We start from the raw sequence: 14,572 nt of genomic DNA on the forward strand, positions 1-14,572 counted from the left end.
GTAGTAGGCGATTTGATCATTACAAACGTAGGGAGTTGGGTTTGTGAGAGGCGTGATGACCGCATGGTGACTTGCCTGCCTGGTGTGAAGGTTGCCGATGTCACGCTTTGTCTAGATAGGCTGTTAGACAGTGCTGGGGTGGAATCAGAAGTTGTGGTTCACATTGGCACCAATGACATTGGGAAATGTAGCCGGGAGGTTCTGGTGGCTATATTTAGGCTGCTAGGTAACAGGTTGAAGCCCAAGACCCCCAAGGTGGCACTGTCAGAAATGCTACATTTTCCATATGCAGGGCCAGCTAGGCAAGCGGAGATACAGGGTCTCAATGCATGGATGAGAAGGTGTTGTAATGGTGGCACAGGGTTTCAGATTTGATAGGAATTGGGGAATCTTTTGGGACAAGGCAGGTCTGTACAAAAGGGAGAGGCTTCATCTTAACCAAAAGGGAACCAGGCTGCTGGCACTCAACATTAAAAAGGTGGCAGAAGAGCTTTTAAACTGATCCCTGGGGGAAAGCCGACAGGAACTGAGGTGACTTCGGTATCTATGGGGATGCAAACAGAGAGGGTTTTTTTTCTAAATCAACCACATACAAAGTGATTTTTTCTAAATCAACCACTACATAGCAATGTAGTAGTAGAAGTAAAAGTTCATTGTCTTGGCCATAGGCCTTCACAACCTCTTCATACACAGTATCATAAAATGAAAATAAGCACAAAAGCACCCCAAAGGACTTAGCTAAAATGGACTAATTTAACTCTAAATAAATATCCCTATTGAATAATACAACACATCATGACACCATCCTTAGCCTGATTCTTCTTGCAGCATGAGCAAAAAGTGCTACTCGATTGGTAATATATGGATCACCATCAGATAATAGATAGATCAGTTTCCCAGTGTTATTGGTGTCCTCCGCAATGGGAAGAATTCCTTTAATATATTTGGATCTTATGTTATCTTAGAGGGGACACTCCAGAACATAGTGCAGCATATCCTCATCTGTATCACTACCACAGATACATCTGTAGTTAGGTAGTGGTACGTTACTACATCGTGCACTAAACACTGCCGTTGGTATGGCCTGGAATCTCAAGTTGGTAAATGCCATTCTAAAGATATAGGCAAATTCTTTAAGTATGGCAATCTAATATGGTCCTTCTTAAAAAAATTAAAGGAGGAGGCAACTTTGGATTGATTGCTTCGAACTCTATCTATTAATGTGTCCATATGGTAGATCCAGTCCCTCAGTTCTGTTCCCTGATTTTCATTATTGAGAACATCATCTGGTATAGAGTAGCATGTTTGCATGGAGATCAAAAATTCTGAGCGAGGTTTCTCTTGGACCAGATTCAACCTCAGACTCTGGTGACACAAAGAGTTTGGGTCACTGGACAACCGTTTTTCCCAATATTTTAAAATGCATACATCTGCACGCGCTGTTAAGGAAGGTAATCTCAATTCTGCTCTCATCCTTTGGGGAGACCCAAAATTCTTCTCATAAATGTATTCTGGATTTTCTCAAAAGGGTCCATGATAGTTTTACCCCAACCCCAGATTTCTATCCCGTATAACATACAGGAGATCACTTTATTGATGAACAACTTAAGGGTAGGGTCTACCAACCAACCCCCTTTAGAGAGGAAAAATTTAACGATTAACCCCAAACTTTTTAAAGCTGCTGGACACAAGGATGTCAAATGTGCCTTCCAAGAGAGTGGCTCGCTGAATATTAGTCTCAGATATTTGTAGGAACTAGTTTGTTCTATTGGTGTACCCAAAATACTCCACACAAATTTCCTGGGCCGTCTTCTAAAGACCACCACCTTAGTTTTCAAATAGGTTTATATTCAGTCCTTCTCCCTCATAGTACATTCCGAGTTTATTTAGGAGTCTTATCAAGCCAACTCTGGTCATGGAAACTAGGACCATATCGTCGGCATACAAGAGAATTGACACTTTTGTCTGGCCAATTGCTGGTGGCATAAATTCTGGGCCTTCCAATTTACCTACTACGTCATTAATATACAGATTGAATAGGAGAGGTGCTAACATGCACCTTTGCTTTACCCCTTCATCTACTGGTATTGCGCTGGTCAGAGAACCCAAACTTCCTACCTTGATTCTAACTGAAGTATTCAAGTGAAGTTGCTGCATTAAATAGACCAAGCGAGGGTCTGCCTTAAGACTTAAGAGCTTTTGCCAAAGCCTTCCTCTATCCAGGGAATCAAAAGCTGCTGTGAGATCAACAAAGGCACCATACAAGGCTTTTGTGAGGCCCCTTATTGCTGAATAAGCTAGATCAGGGGTCTGCAACCTGCGGCTCTCCAGATGTTCATGGACTACAATTCCCACCAGCCCCTGCCACTATGGCCAATTGGCCATGGTGGCAGGGGCTCATGGGAATTGTAGTCCATGGACATCTGGAGAGCCGCAGGTTGCAGACCCCTGAGCTAGATGATATAATGTCTGTCAGTGTAGAATGACCAATTTTGAAACCTAACTGGCAAGAGTGGAGGATCTTGTTATCAATAACCCTGTCCTCCAATTTACATTTCAAAAATTTCACATAAACTTTGGAAGCAGTTGGGAGAAGACTGATCGGTCTATAGTTCTGTGGATCATGCTTATCAACCTTCGTATGGATAGGAACTGGATGTCCAACCGCACAGTATCCTTCCAGTGCTATTAATTTGTGTAAAGAGGCTTGTTAATACAGGGACCCGCCATTCCATGATACAGGTTCTGGTGACGGTGTGCAAAAGCAAGCTTGGGTGAATGAGAACCTGCAAGCTTGGTTGCCTTGAAGCCAACTGCCAGGAGGGCCTCCACTGCAAGTTGAACTCCGATTGTTATATGACCTTTGTGCCAAATCTCCCCCGTCTTGTCATCTGAGGGTATCTAGGAATATGCGATATTTCTTGAGAACAAGAAATGGAATAGAGAATACCGTGGAAAACATTCCATCTTTAGAACCAGTACCACGACTTGGTTCTGCCACAGATATCCAGTGGCTCGGAGATTAAGCTGGTGTCAGACTGGCCTCTTGGATCCTAGAGAGAAAGGAGACCTGTTCACCCAGGAATGGAACAGGTTGACACAGCCCGATTTCTACAGTATGGAGGCCCTTATGCTGGAAGGATACTCTGGATGCTGGAAAGAAGTCTGACCTGCTGGATCTCTTCCTGTCTTGTTTGGAAGAAGAGAGCATTGGCCTATTTTTCCCCTTGATCGTTGTCGGGATATCTTCTAGTACAGTATCCCCAGAAAAATTTAGAGAGCTTATTTTTCAATAGGTGATCTACTCCAGTGATTTATCAAGAACGGGGGGATGGGGTGAGGTTCCTTCTAAGGATAGTGGAATCCTTTCCAAGAGGTCTGCATGTGCCCTGCCCATGGAGCAAGGACGATACACAGACATGGACACCTTCCCCCACTAATGGAAAAACGTAATAAAACAAGCAAGAGAAGGAGATGCAGAGGCTACGAGTTGAAGAGCTTGATCTTGTGTATTTCCATGTGAGGTTTAAATCACCTTTGACCTTCTCTTATGATTTATGTGAGCATCTGATCATGCAGACTGGAAAACAGAGGGGAGCCATTTGTAATGTGACCAAGGCCAAGGGAAGGCTTGCAATATCACTGCCATCCCTACTGGGGCAAGAGCAACTCTATCTGCAATGTTGAGAAGCTTCTTGAGCAACTTCACACAAAGTGTTCATCTAGTCATGACTGCTAACAAAAACCCACCTCCAGGCACCCCCCATGGCATGAATAAGAGGGTTAGTGCCAAGACAAGTAAATATGAAAGGGAAAGCAAAAGCCAACTGATACCTTTGAACATTTTCTTCAGCTTTCTCAGAGCTGATCAAAGGGCCCCACATGCCCCACCAGAAGGTATACTCATCAGAGAACTTTAGGACTAGACTGACTTAAAGTTGTATCACACACCTGCAGACAACTAAAAAGACATCATTCTATACCTGAAAGCAGATGAAGAGTGTGGTATGCACAAGTCTGGAACTCGCTCCCCTCTCAAGAGGCTTCCGAAACTAAGCTTGCCTAGGGCCAAGGACAAGCCCTGCAAATGAGCTGCCATTGTGGCAGAAGTACTGCATACCCCCAAAGTGGTGTTCTTAAGGCAAAATAAATCACGACAGGTCACATCCACAGGAGTGAGTTAACTTAGTCACTGTTTCTTGTTAGCACAAGAGTTCATAAACTCCACTGTTGTAGTACACTGAAGAATGCCATCTCTTGGCTCCGAAAGGTAAATACAAGTTACCTTCAAGTTACACAGAACACTTTGTTATTTTTAACACAGAAACTGGAAAGATTCCCACAAGCTTCTGATAAGCTAGCCAGAAAACACAATGGGCATTCTTGTGATTTGTATTTGCTGTGATATCCACAATTTTGTGAATGTCAAAATGGTCATGCAATTGCCTTACCCACAAGTCTCTTGGTTTGCACAGCAAACTCTTTGCTCTGTTCCGTCCACCTTTCTTTCTCACTAGCCAGCCCACTGATCAGACTGGAGGCTGTTTGCATTTTACGCCTGCAGCGTTCAGCATCCACAAGCAGGGTCTGCCAAAATCCAAATTGAGATACATGAGCGGAGAAAACAGCTTGATTCAAACCCAACTCATAACAGTTGAACATCTCATGATGCATCCCCACTCCTTAATAGGATGAATAGCCTATTAAGCATCATGGATGTATTTGGAGCATACATTTCACTGCAATCAACATTTTGGCCAACAGCATTTAAAAATTGTGTGTCACAACAGTGCAGACTGTTCACAAAGCATTCTCTGGTCCATATATCCTGATTAGGAACATGAATTGTATTTGTTTCATTCATACCCCACCTTTCTCCCCAATGGGAACTCAGAGGCTTACATCATTCTCCCTTCTTCCATGTTATCCTCACAATGTCGTAACTTAGTCTGTGGGTATGTGACTGGCTCAAGGTCACTCAGCATGCCCCCCCCCAACCTGACAGAGGGGAGCTCTGAAGCCAGCTCTTCCAGATCCCAGACTGACACTCTACCCATCACACCACTTTGGCCATATGCACCAAAGCAACCTATGGACTTATGCACACTTTACATAAATGACAGCCAGTGTGGTGCAGCAGTTAGATTAAGATCAGGGAAGACCAAATATGGAAGCAAGAACCATGGAGGAAAGAAAATGCAGCACAGACAGCTGGCACCTCAAATCATGACAGTAATCCTCATAATAGCTCTACTGGGTAACTTAGATTTAGTCCCCTATTGAAGATGGGGGTGGGACAGAGATGTCTAGGGAAAACCAGTGAGTTTGTGGGTGAGATAAAGATTTGCACAAAGGTACATCTTTACTCACAGTTTATGCCATACTACACCAATGGCCCTAAGTTCAAATACATCAAGAACTAAATTAAAGAAGTCAAGGAAAGAACCAAGGGAGTTAAGTTTCTATTTTGTTTTTCAAAAAGAGAGACTCCTAATTCATCACTAGCAACAAGTTGGCATTAACAAAACATAAAAAAATCCAAGTCCAAGTTTAAAGCAGATTTTCACACATTTTCAGATAAAGTAAAGGACAACACAACCAAACACAAACTGCTCAGAGACAGCCATTTACCAACTTAGCACAGCAGTAGATGGAAGAACCTTCTCATGACCTGGATTTGGGTTAGATACTGAACATGACAAGAGTCCATTCACCACTTGGCAGGACAATGCAGATGACGGGCTTACCATGCGGTTACACAGACACCACGGCTAAGGGGTCAATGGACCTCTGGGTAGACCCCTTGGAACAGGCAGGATACTGTACCTGTTTCTCCTTCATAGCTTTCTCGTACTGGGCCTGCACAATATCCAGTTCAGCTTGCTTGGCATCCAGCTCAGCCTGAGCTTTTTGTAGGTCCAACATAGCAGTGGTGAGTCGGTTCTCCTGGACTGCCAGATTAGCCTGCAAGTCACCAGTTCACATAGTGCAAGTTAAAAAATGCTAAGTAGAACCACAACTCCAATAAAACCGATTCCTCCAACACTCAGGCAAATTGTTCATCCCTCTGCTGAGCCCACCTCACCCCTCCACTAAACTTAGAATGTGTCTGACCACATGTTAGCAGAAGAGCTAGGTCTGCTTTCAGGAGCAACAGGATGTTCAGGGTATGAGTTTCTGAGAGTCAAAGCTCTGTTTATCAAATACCTGAATCAAATTAGCATTGATTTTTGGAACCTTATAGTCCCCAAAATCTTGTTGGTCTCTAAGATGCTACTGGACTTGAATACAGCACGTCTACTGCTGACAAGCATCGTTACCCTCTGAAACTATCTGCATATTTAACATATACTATAACCTTGAAGCTGGGCGAGCATAACAGAGCACATCCTGACCCCCAGGCAGCAAGCCGCTGAACCTGGTTATAGGGCAGCCCCAGCTGACCCCTTAGGCCCTTCAGACAGCACTGCTGTCCGGCACATCCCCCAAGGGAACTGGAACAGGAAGTTACTAGGTGCCACGTGGACGCAAACCCATTTTGTGACACCCCTTCCTGCCGGGCAGCGAGCTCTCGGCGCGGCCCCAAGGCTTGCCCTCACGAGCTCTATCGCCACCACGGACCTCATATGGCGGCCCCCGATGTGGGAAGGTCCGGCATGCAAGCTACTGCCTTCCCAAATAGCATGTGCTCTTATGCCCAAACCGCCCAGTGAACTGCGACAAGGCGTAAAAATGGTTAATGAGACAGCAGATTTTATTCAGCAAAGTATTTAGAAATTTGAGAGCCTACATTGTGTTAGATGGAGATGCCAAGGTCCAATCTACGCACTTTTCTGAATGAGTCAATCAAATCCAATGCTGAACGACTTCACAATGTGGGACAGGCACATTAATGGATGCGCCATTATGCACAAAAACTGCCTGGAAGTAGAAATCAGCACACAGGAGGAAAGGATGGGCTAGAATTTTTCTTCCTGTTGTACTATTTTCCAACTTCCAGAGAGTTTCTGGACTAGAAGAGTGTTTTAAAAAAGCAGGCCACTCTCACTAGCTGAACTGGTACAGTCCAGTCTAGTATTACCTAATTCTGTGTTATCTTCCTAAATTGTAACATACACAATTCTTTGCACGATTACAACATATATTCCAACTGATTCAGCTTTACTCTGTCTTGCATATTTATTTAGGCTTACTTTTAAGGGCAGAACTTCCTTATTGATAGCAAAGAATGACGCCATCGCTTTGGTCCAGGAGCAAAGGCCAGCCACGTTTCCGCAGACTCGTTTTGCTGTTTCAATGTTGTAGTCACTCATTTCAAAGTAAGGGCTCAACAGCTCTATGACTTCCGCATTAATTGTGTCTTTGGGAAATTGCTAGGTATGCAAAGGAGAGAGAGAGACACTTCACTGATTGCACAATACTCATCAAATAAGTCACCATTTGATTGATCTAAGCTGGTTTCTACTTACTCCAAGTGTTCCTAATTTCAGTATATTTGAATGACCATATTGTTCTGTACTGTGATACCGTATATGCTCATGTATAAGTCAACCCGCATATAAGTCGAGGCACCTAATTTTACCACAAAAAACTGGGAAAACTTATTGACTCGCATATAAGTCGAGGGTGGGAAATGCAGCAGCTACTGGTAAATTTCAAAAATAAAAATGGATACCAATAAAATTACATTAATTGAGGCATCAGTAGGTTAAATGTTTTTGAATATTTATTTCAAAGAAAAACAGTAAACTAGCTCTGTAAGTGGAAAAGAGGGTCAACAAGAACAATATGGTCTCAACAATACCTTTAAAAGTACAAAAAACTTAACTCAATCAGCAACCAAGCTAAAACACAAGAGTTAAAATCCTTCAAAACTGGATTTTTGGTCAAGGGAGGAATGTTTCTGTTAGCAATACCAACATTTCAGGTTATCTTTAGGAAACCCTCCTGATAATACCACGCGGGTTTGGTGAAGTTTGGTTCAGGGGGTCCAAAGTTATGGATCCTCAAAAGGGTAGCCCCATCTACTATTAGCTCCCATTGGAAACAATGGGGGATGGGAGCACCCTAAACCAAACATCACCAAACCTGGCTGGTATCAGCAAGAGATTATCCTGATGATACCACCCAGGTTTCGTGAAGTTTGGTTCAAGTGGTCCATAGTTATGGACACTCAAAATATAGCCCCATCTACTATTAGCTCCCATTTAAAATAGTGGGGGATGGGGCACCCCCTTTGGGGGTCCATAACTTTGGACCCCCTGAACCAAACTTTACCAAACTTGGGTGGTATCATCAGGAGAATCTCCTGAAAAATACCTGAAATGTTGGTGCTGCTAGCCTAAAAACTGTGCCCCCTGGTGGCCGACAAAATAAAAACCCTAAAATATTTTTTTAAATACACCTGACGTGTATAAGTCGTGGGGGGCTTTTTTCAGCACAAAAAAACGTGCTGAAAAATTCAACTTATATGTGAGTATATATGGAGTTCATTTTTACACTTGCCCTATGAAGTAGATTTTACCAGCAAAACATTCCCTTCATTCTGCAGTACTGTGCTACTGTCATGGCCTTTAACCAGCATTCCAGCTCCATGGCCAGCGGATCCGGGTGTCTTAAGGAGGCCCTGCTTATGCCTGCATGTTGTAGACAGGCCCTCAGGAACAAAGGATAGTCCACACACAGGTCTTAGCAGATTCAGACCTTTACTGTGCACAGAGCAAGGAATCCAGACAAGACAAGAACAGTAACTTGCAAACTAAACCAAAACGTTGCTGTCACAAGCTACCTCAGCTGCAGCCTCTCTTTTATAGCCAGCCTCCCATTCCCTTGTGCAATAACCTCTTGCAGCTGGGTTACTCTAGTCTGGCTCCTGAACAGACTCCGCATCTACACTAGCTCACCCCATAGCTGCTAACCTGCTGCTGCGTCTCCTTTGCTGAAAACTAGTATGCAACTTCTTATGTTCTTATGTAGTCTCCTCGGGTGTTGCTCCCGGGGCTCTGGAGACAGGGGGATGAGGGAGCTGTCAGGGTCCCCTCAGGCTCTGTATCCAGGGGTTGAAGAGTCTCAGAGCTACGCTCTTGCTGGGAACCTGGTCCTGCAGGAACTTCTGGCTGCTCAGTCTCTGCATCTACAAGTAGTGCCTGAGAATCTGGAAGCAACACTGTCCCCTCTTCTCTATCTGAGTCTTCCTCCCAGGAGTGCCCATTCAGACGAGGCTGAGCCCTAACACTGCAGGAGTTGTTTGGGGCAAAAATCCACCATAATTTATGGTTCATGCATAGGAATCCTGTGTAGGCATCATTGAAGGGACTGCCCCAAAAGGGAAAAAAGTAAGTGCTCAAACTGAAATTGCCTCAGTGACTGAACAGAGACCACGGGCCTGCCCTCTTGGTCTGTGCTCTCAGCTGGGCTCTTGATATACCTGCAGGTTCTGCAGGAAGTTTCCTGCTGTCATCAGCCTCAAGGACTCCTGCCATGATGGGCTAGTGCAATTTTTCTCCAGGTCCACTTTGACAGTGTTGACCCTCCTCTGGAACAGCAGCAGCACACAGTCCATGATGCGCATGATGAGGTGAGGCGGTCGGCCCAGTGTGCGGACAGTAGCGATATCAGAAGGCTTGATAGTCTATGTTATTGAAACAATAAAAACAATGAAAAGGTTTCCTGGGAGATAAGTAATTTGATCTCCAAGACAGCAGGACAATTTAACAAGAAATAATCACTATAATGCTATAATCATAGAGGCCCCAAGGACCAACAACACCAACACTGCATTCTTTGACTCGGGCGACAGGCCAGGTTCTGCGGCTACCACACTGTCAGAGGGCTTATCTCATAGAGCAAGATGAGAATTCCGTTCCCATGAGAATGGGGCTGGAGGCACCGGGAGGGGGATGGGACAGGGGATGTTATAACCTGTAGTTCTAGCGGGAAGCCCCATTCCTGGCATGCCGTGTGTGTGAGCTTTCTAAGATGTCTGAATAAACGGTCTTTCAACCAAAAGCCTTTTATTTCTGCCTCGTTGGAATTCCTTACACTCACCACCATTTAGCCACCTTCCCCGTGGACCTCAACCAAGGAGCAAAGCCAGCTCTGTGACATTAACATGCAATTTAAGGTGGCTGGCAAAAGGCATCACGTATTTAACATCCCTTTGATGGCCCTTTATCACCCAAGACCCAGTGTGGCGTAGTGGTTTTTGTTGGACTATGATCTGGGAGACCCACGGAAGCTCGCTGAGTCATCTTGGGCCAGTGGGCCAGTCAGTCTCTCTCAGTCCAAACTCCCTCATAGGGACTGATGTTGTGAAGATAAAATGGAGGAGAATAATGTTGTTATCCACATTGGATTGCCATTGGGATAAAAATGGGACACAAATATCTCAATAAAAGCACAGAGTAGTGTTAATCTCCACTCTGCCATGGAAGCTGGAAAAACTACAGAAGAGGAGCAAAAGTCTGAGACTTTCCAGAGAAACCTAGGGCGAATCCCCACTGGGAAAATAAACCATGTGCGCCCCCCCCCCCCGGTTCCATAAAATACAGCACCTTTTCATCCCGGTCTCTGCTCCCCACCGCAGTGTGTGTCTGTTGAGGGGGTCAAAGTTAATCCCAGGATCAAAAACTGTAACCATTCCCACAAGCCCGCAATCTGCTCTGCGGTTCTTTCTGTTTGGCTGTTGTGTTTGGCAGGAATGCAACCCCGTGGCCCCTCCCCTCTGCTTGAGGAAGTTTTTTATTTTTTGGCTGTGCAGCTTCGTTGGCATGCACACTCAGCACTCGCTTTTCTTCTCTTTGCAGGTTCATGCCTATGAAGCCACAACCAGCACACACAAGAAAACCCCTTTGCGCGCTCTGTGCCCAGCCCACCTGTGCTCTGATGGGTGCGTGCCTCCGAGGGCAGGAAAAACAAACCGTGTGGGCTTTCTGCTGCCTCCCCACCGATGTGGCCTCGGCCCGCATTTTTCAAACAGGTGTCCCTTCTTGCCAGTTTTTGAAAAAGGCGGGCTGAGGGGGAGAGCGTGCTCCAGAGCCAGGATGGAGCCGAGTTGGGCACTGAAGCCGTGGGGCTCCTCACCCAAACCGGAACTTTTAGCGTGAGTATCCCGTGCTTTTTGGACCGTGGGGGTTCCCCCCTAATGGGGGCATGAAAGAGGTTTATAAAATGTTGAACTGAGTAGACAGAGGGTGGCCTGACAAGCCTGGATCTTATTAGTCACTCAGCACCACAACGCTTGGGGCCTCCACTAGTAAGCTGGAGACCAGATGGACTAGCTCCGGAAGAGAGACTGCTACGCAGCAGGGTGGACAGTTCCGCAGAAGAATCCCTACATGTCCTGGCCACCCACTTTCAGGAGCACATCACCATTGGCAGGCGGCTGGATGAGGCACCTCCACAGGTAGACAAAATCACAAGAGACCCCTGAGACCCCACCGCCCTGTGCTTCTGCTGCTGTCCAGAGAAATCCGGAGGGCAGGGCTGAGTTAGATGTCCCCGGGGCCTTGCTGTGCTACTCATGGCCTCACACACACACACACACACACCCCAATATGCAGTTCTGAACTGGGATGAAACTTTTTAGCTGGGTCAAGTTTGGTACTGACTTGCAGAGCAGCCTCGGCTTCCTCTAAAGCTGGTTTGGCAGCTTCCAACTTTTCTTCGGCAATGGCCTTGTCTGCTGAAATACTGTCCACAATCACCTGAGCCTTGTCTTTGACTTTCTGCACTTCTGCCTTCACCTTTTCAGCAGCTTGTGCTTTCACTGTAACTTCCTTTAACACCTGTTGGATGAAAAACACACGTACTAACAGGAAAAAGGAACTAAACCTATTTATGGAATTGCAGGCACATCTTCTGGGCAAAAGAATTTCACAGGGCACTCATGAGTTATCAAGATGCTTCATATTTCAATAACCCAGTAATGAGATCCCACAAATTGTGTTAAGTAAAGAAGAAGAGAACAAGTTGGCCTTTCCAGAGTGACGCCCATCCAGTGATTTCTCCACCCACAAGCCCCACGGCCTCCATCAAGGAGGTTCTTGTCACCCACTTCCTTCTTCCCCAAAGCAAAAGATCCAGTCTTGGCTTTCATGTACCACACTGGACCGAGAGTTGCTTCAGAAGAGCCTGAGAGGCATCATTTTTGTGTCTGCAGGGAGTACTCATTTGAAACAGCTGCCCCCATCAATGAAGAATGCTTGGCTTGGCACCTCCCAACATTTTACGACTGACTCCATCCCACATGGCAGCCATTTTGTGGCTGGCCATACCCCCCCCATCCCACATGGCAGCCATTTTGTGGCTGGCCATACACCCCCCCCATCCTATGTGGCAGCCATTTTGCAACTGTGCCCACTCATGTCTTCAACAATTCAAAATGCCCACAGGGTCTCACGCAGGTTGGGAACTCCACCTTACCTTATCTGCTTTTTCACTGGCTACCTGAAGTTCTTTCTCCTTTGCGGCCAGCTCTTTGCTTAAAGCAGCAACCGATTCAGAGGCCTCTTTCAGTTTCTCCAACCCAGTGTTCATTCTGCAATTTAAGAATCATCAGGTATAAAAGGGTCAGAAAAAGACTCACCCTTCAAAATGTCCAGTTTATCTCATGTTTATCCTCAACACAGATACATTGATATCCTTCCTGGTGACTGTGAACAATAGGACATTTGGGAGGATTTTGAGTCACACAGTCACCAGGAGTCGGAAGAGACTGGACAGCCCTGAACACAACACACACTTTTCACTCAGCCTGGTCCAGCCACTTGCCTGCCTCATTCTTTCTTTGATACTTGGTCATAAAATACATTCAGCATACTTCGAAGAAGACAGAAGCTGCGTGTGAAGGGCGGCTGCACGCCCCTGCCCTCTGGGAGGCAAAAGCCCATTTGGAACTCCTGGTAGGGAAAGGATACAGCATCTCTTCCCTGCCTACTGTCCCCTCCCCAAAACTGCGCTCACACGTGTCCCCACTGCTTGTAGTGTGTGACAGGCAACTGAACTTCTAGCTTGGCTCTCGCTGTGACAAGTCTGAGTATTTAGCGCTGGGAACCAGTGATTTTACATATGTCTATGCATAGTTTGAAGCAAAGTAACTGGAAAAGGAAGTACAAAAATCAAAACTTTACCTGTTGGCCAATGTCTGTACCTCAGCATGCTTTCCTTTGTAGATTGTTTTATATCCCTGGATAAAGGACAAGTAAGATTTGGGAGTGACATGGGTGGACCGGCGGTATCTCTGGAAATAGTCCACACATTTCTCAGCAACTCCATCCTGAAAGGACCCCATGCATTCCACAATCTTCCTCTTGATCTCCTCAGTACAGTCAACATCATAGGAGGACAAGAAATGATCAGACACTAAAAGGAAGAGAGAAAACGGTGTACTCGTGTGGCAAATTTCAGACACTCAACAAAGCCTTCCAGCAATGTTTAATTTCATCTGCAAGGAACTATCACATGTTAACCCTACAGGCCCCAACATGAAGGCCAGATGAACACCTTTGCTATCTAGGAGTGCCAACCTCCAGGGGGGACTTGGAGATCTCCTTGAATTGCAGCTGTTCTCCAGCCAAACAAGACCAGTTCCTCTGGTGAGGGTGGCTGCTTAGGAGAGTGGACTTTGTGTCATTATACCCTGCTGAGCTCCCTCCCACACCCAACTCCACCCTCCCCAATGCCCCACCCCCAAATCTCCAGGAATTTCCCAACCTGGATTTGGCAACCCGATGGCCACCTCACTCCTCTTCTTACCTAAACTTGGTAAACAAGGAAATGGTTCTTAGCTCACCTCTTTGTCTAACTTCCTGGAACCACTCAGCTGGTTGCCTTTTCTCCCCTGCCCCCTGCCCATGTCAAGAGCCAATATTCTCAGCACACTTGCTGCAAACTCTGTGATCTCACAAGAAGTGACCCTGCTCAGTCTCACAGCCTCCATTTCATACACTACCATTGTGATACTCAGTCTATGGATCACAGAGCACCACATTCACAATTCTCTTGAAACCAAACCGTCTCATTTGCTTCCATTCCTGGCATGAGGCCTGCCCCTCAGGGAGCCTTACAGCACACCCACTCCTCTGGCAGGGCTGTTCCAAAGTGGGCACCACCTGGCATTCACAACCCCCACTTTCCTAAAACAGAGGGCAGGAGCCACATTTAGGACCAGTGCTTAGAAGAGCCACAGGTGGGATATCAAAGAGTCTCTACCACCCTTGTAATTACCAGCACACCTCCAAACATCACGAGTCCTCTTTCCCCCACACTGGGAGTGCTTTTTGATGGATCAGCATTCCACATGAGTCAGCCCCCTTCCACCACCTCATTCATCAGCATATGTTGACCCAATCTGAGGCACAGAACCCCTTTCATTTGCTGTCATCATCATGACAAGTTGGGTTGTGTTTTAAAAATAAAACTGGTGTATCTTCAGTCCACAGTAAAGATGGCATCGTTCCAATTTTTAAAGAAACTGCTCCCTTCGCTGGATCATGAGGCAGCACCAAAAGCTCCTGAGATACCTTTCATTCTTCCCAAGCAGTGAAACATTTGTAACAGTAGACGGGAACCC

At 45.9% G+C, this 14,572-nt stretch overlaps 1 protein-coding gene across 1 annotated transcript in view; it reads right to left on the reverse strand.

The window, feature by feature from the left end:
* Positions 1 to 14,572, reverse strand: part of DNAH5 (dynein axonemal heavy chain 5) — a 227,512-nt gene that overhangs the window by 55,278 nt on the left and 157,662 nt on the right. The window contains exons 56-62 of the mRNA XM_048507883.1: positions 13,131 to 13,362; positions 12,424 to 12,538; positions 11,610 to 11,786; positions 9,428 to 9,631; positions 7,194 to 7,373; positions 5,827 to 5,964; positions 4,452 to 4,587 (exon numbers count right to left, since the gene is read on the reverse strand). Of these exons, the coding sequence (XP_048363840.1) occupies positions 4,452 to 4,587; positions 5,827 to 5,964; positions 7,194 to 7,373; positions 9,428 to 9,631; positions 11,610 to 11,786; positions 12,424 to 12,538; positions 13,131 to 13,362 (1,182 nt within the window). The remainder of the gene's footprint in view (positions 1 to 4,451; positions 4,588 to 5,826; positions 5,965 to 7,193; positions 7,374 to 9,427; positions 9,632 to 11,609; positions 11,787 to 12,423; positions 12,539 to 13,130; positions 13,363 to 14,572) is intronic.

This window comes from Sphaerodactylus townsendi, linkage group LG09 (assembly GCF_021028975.2).
Source record: "Sphaerodactylus townsendi isolate TG3544 linkage group LG09, MPM_Stown_v2.3, whole genome shotgun sequence".
NCBI lineage: Eukaryota > Metazoa > Chordata > Lepidosauria > Squamata > Sphaerodactylidae > Sphaerodactylus > Sphaerodactylus townsendi.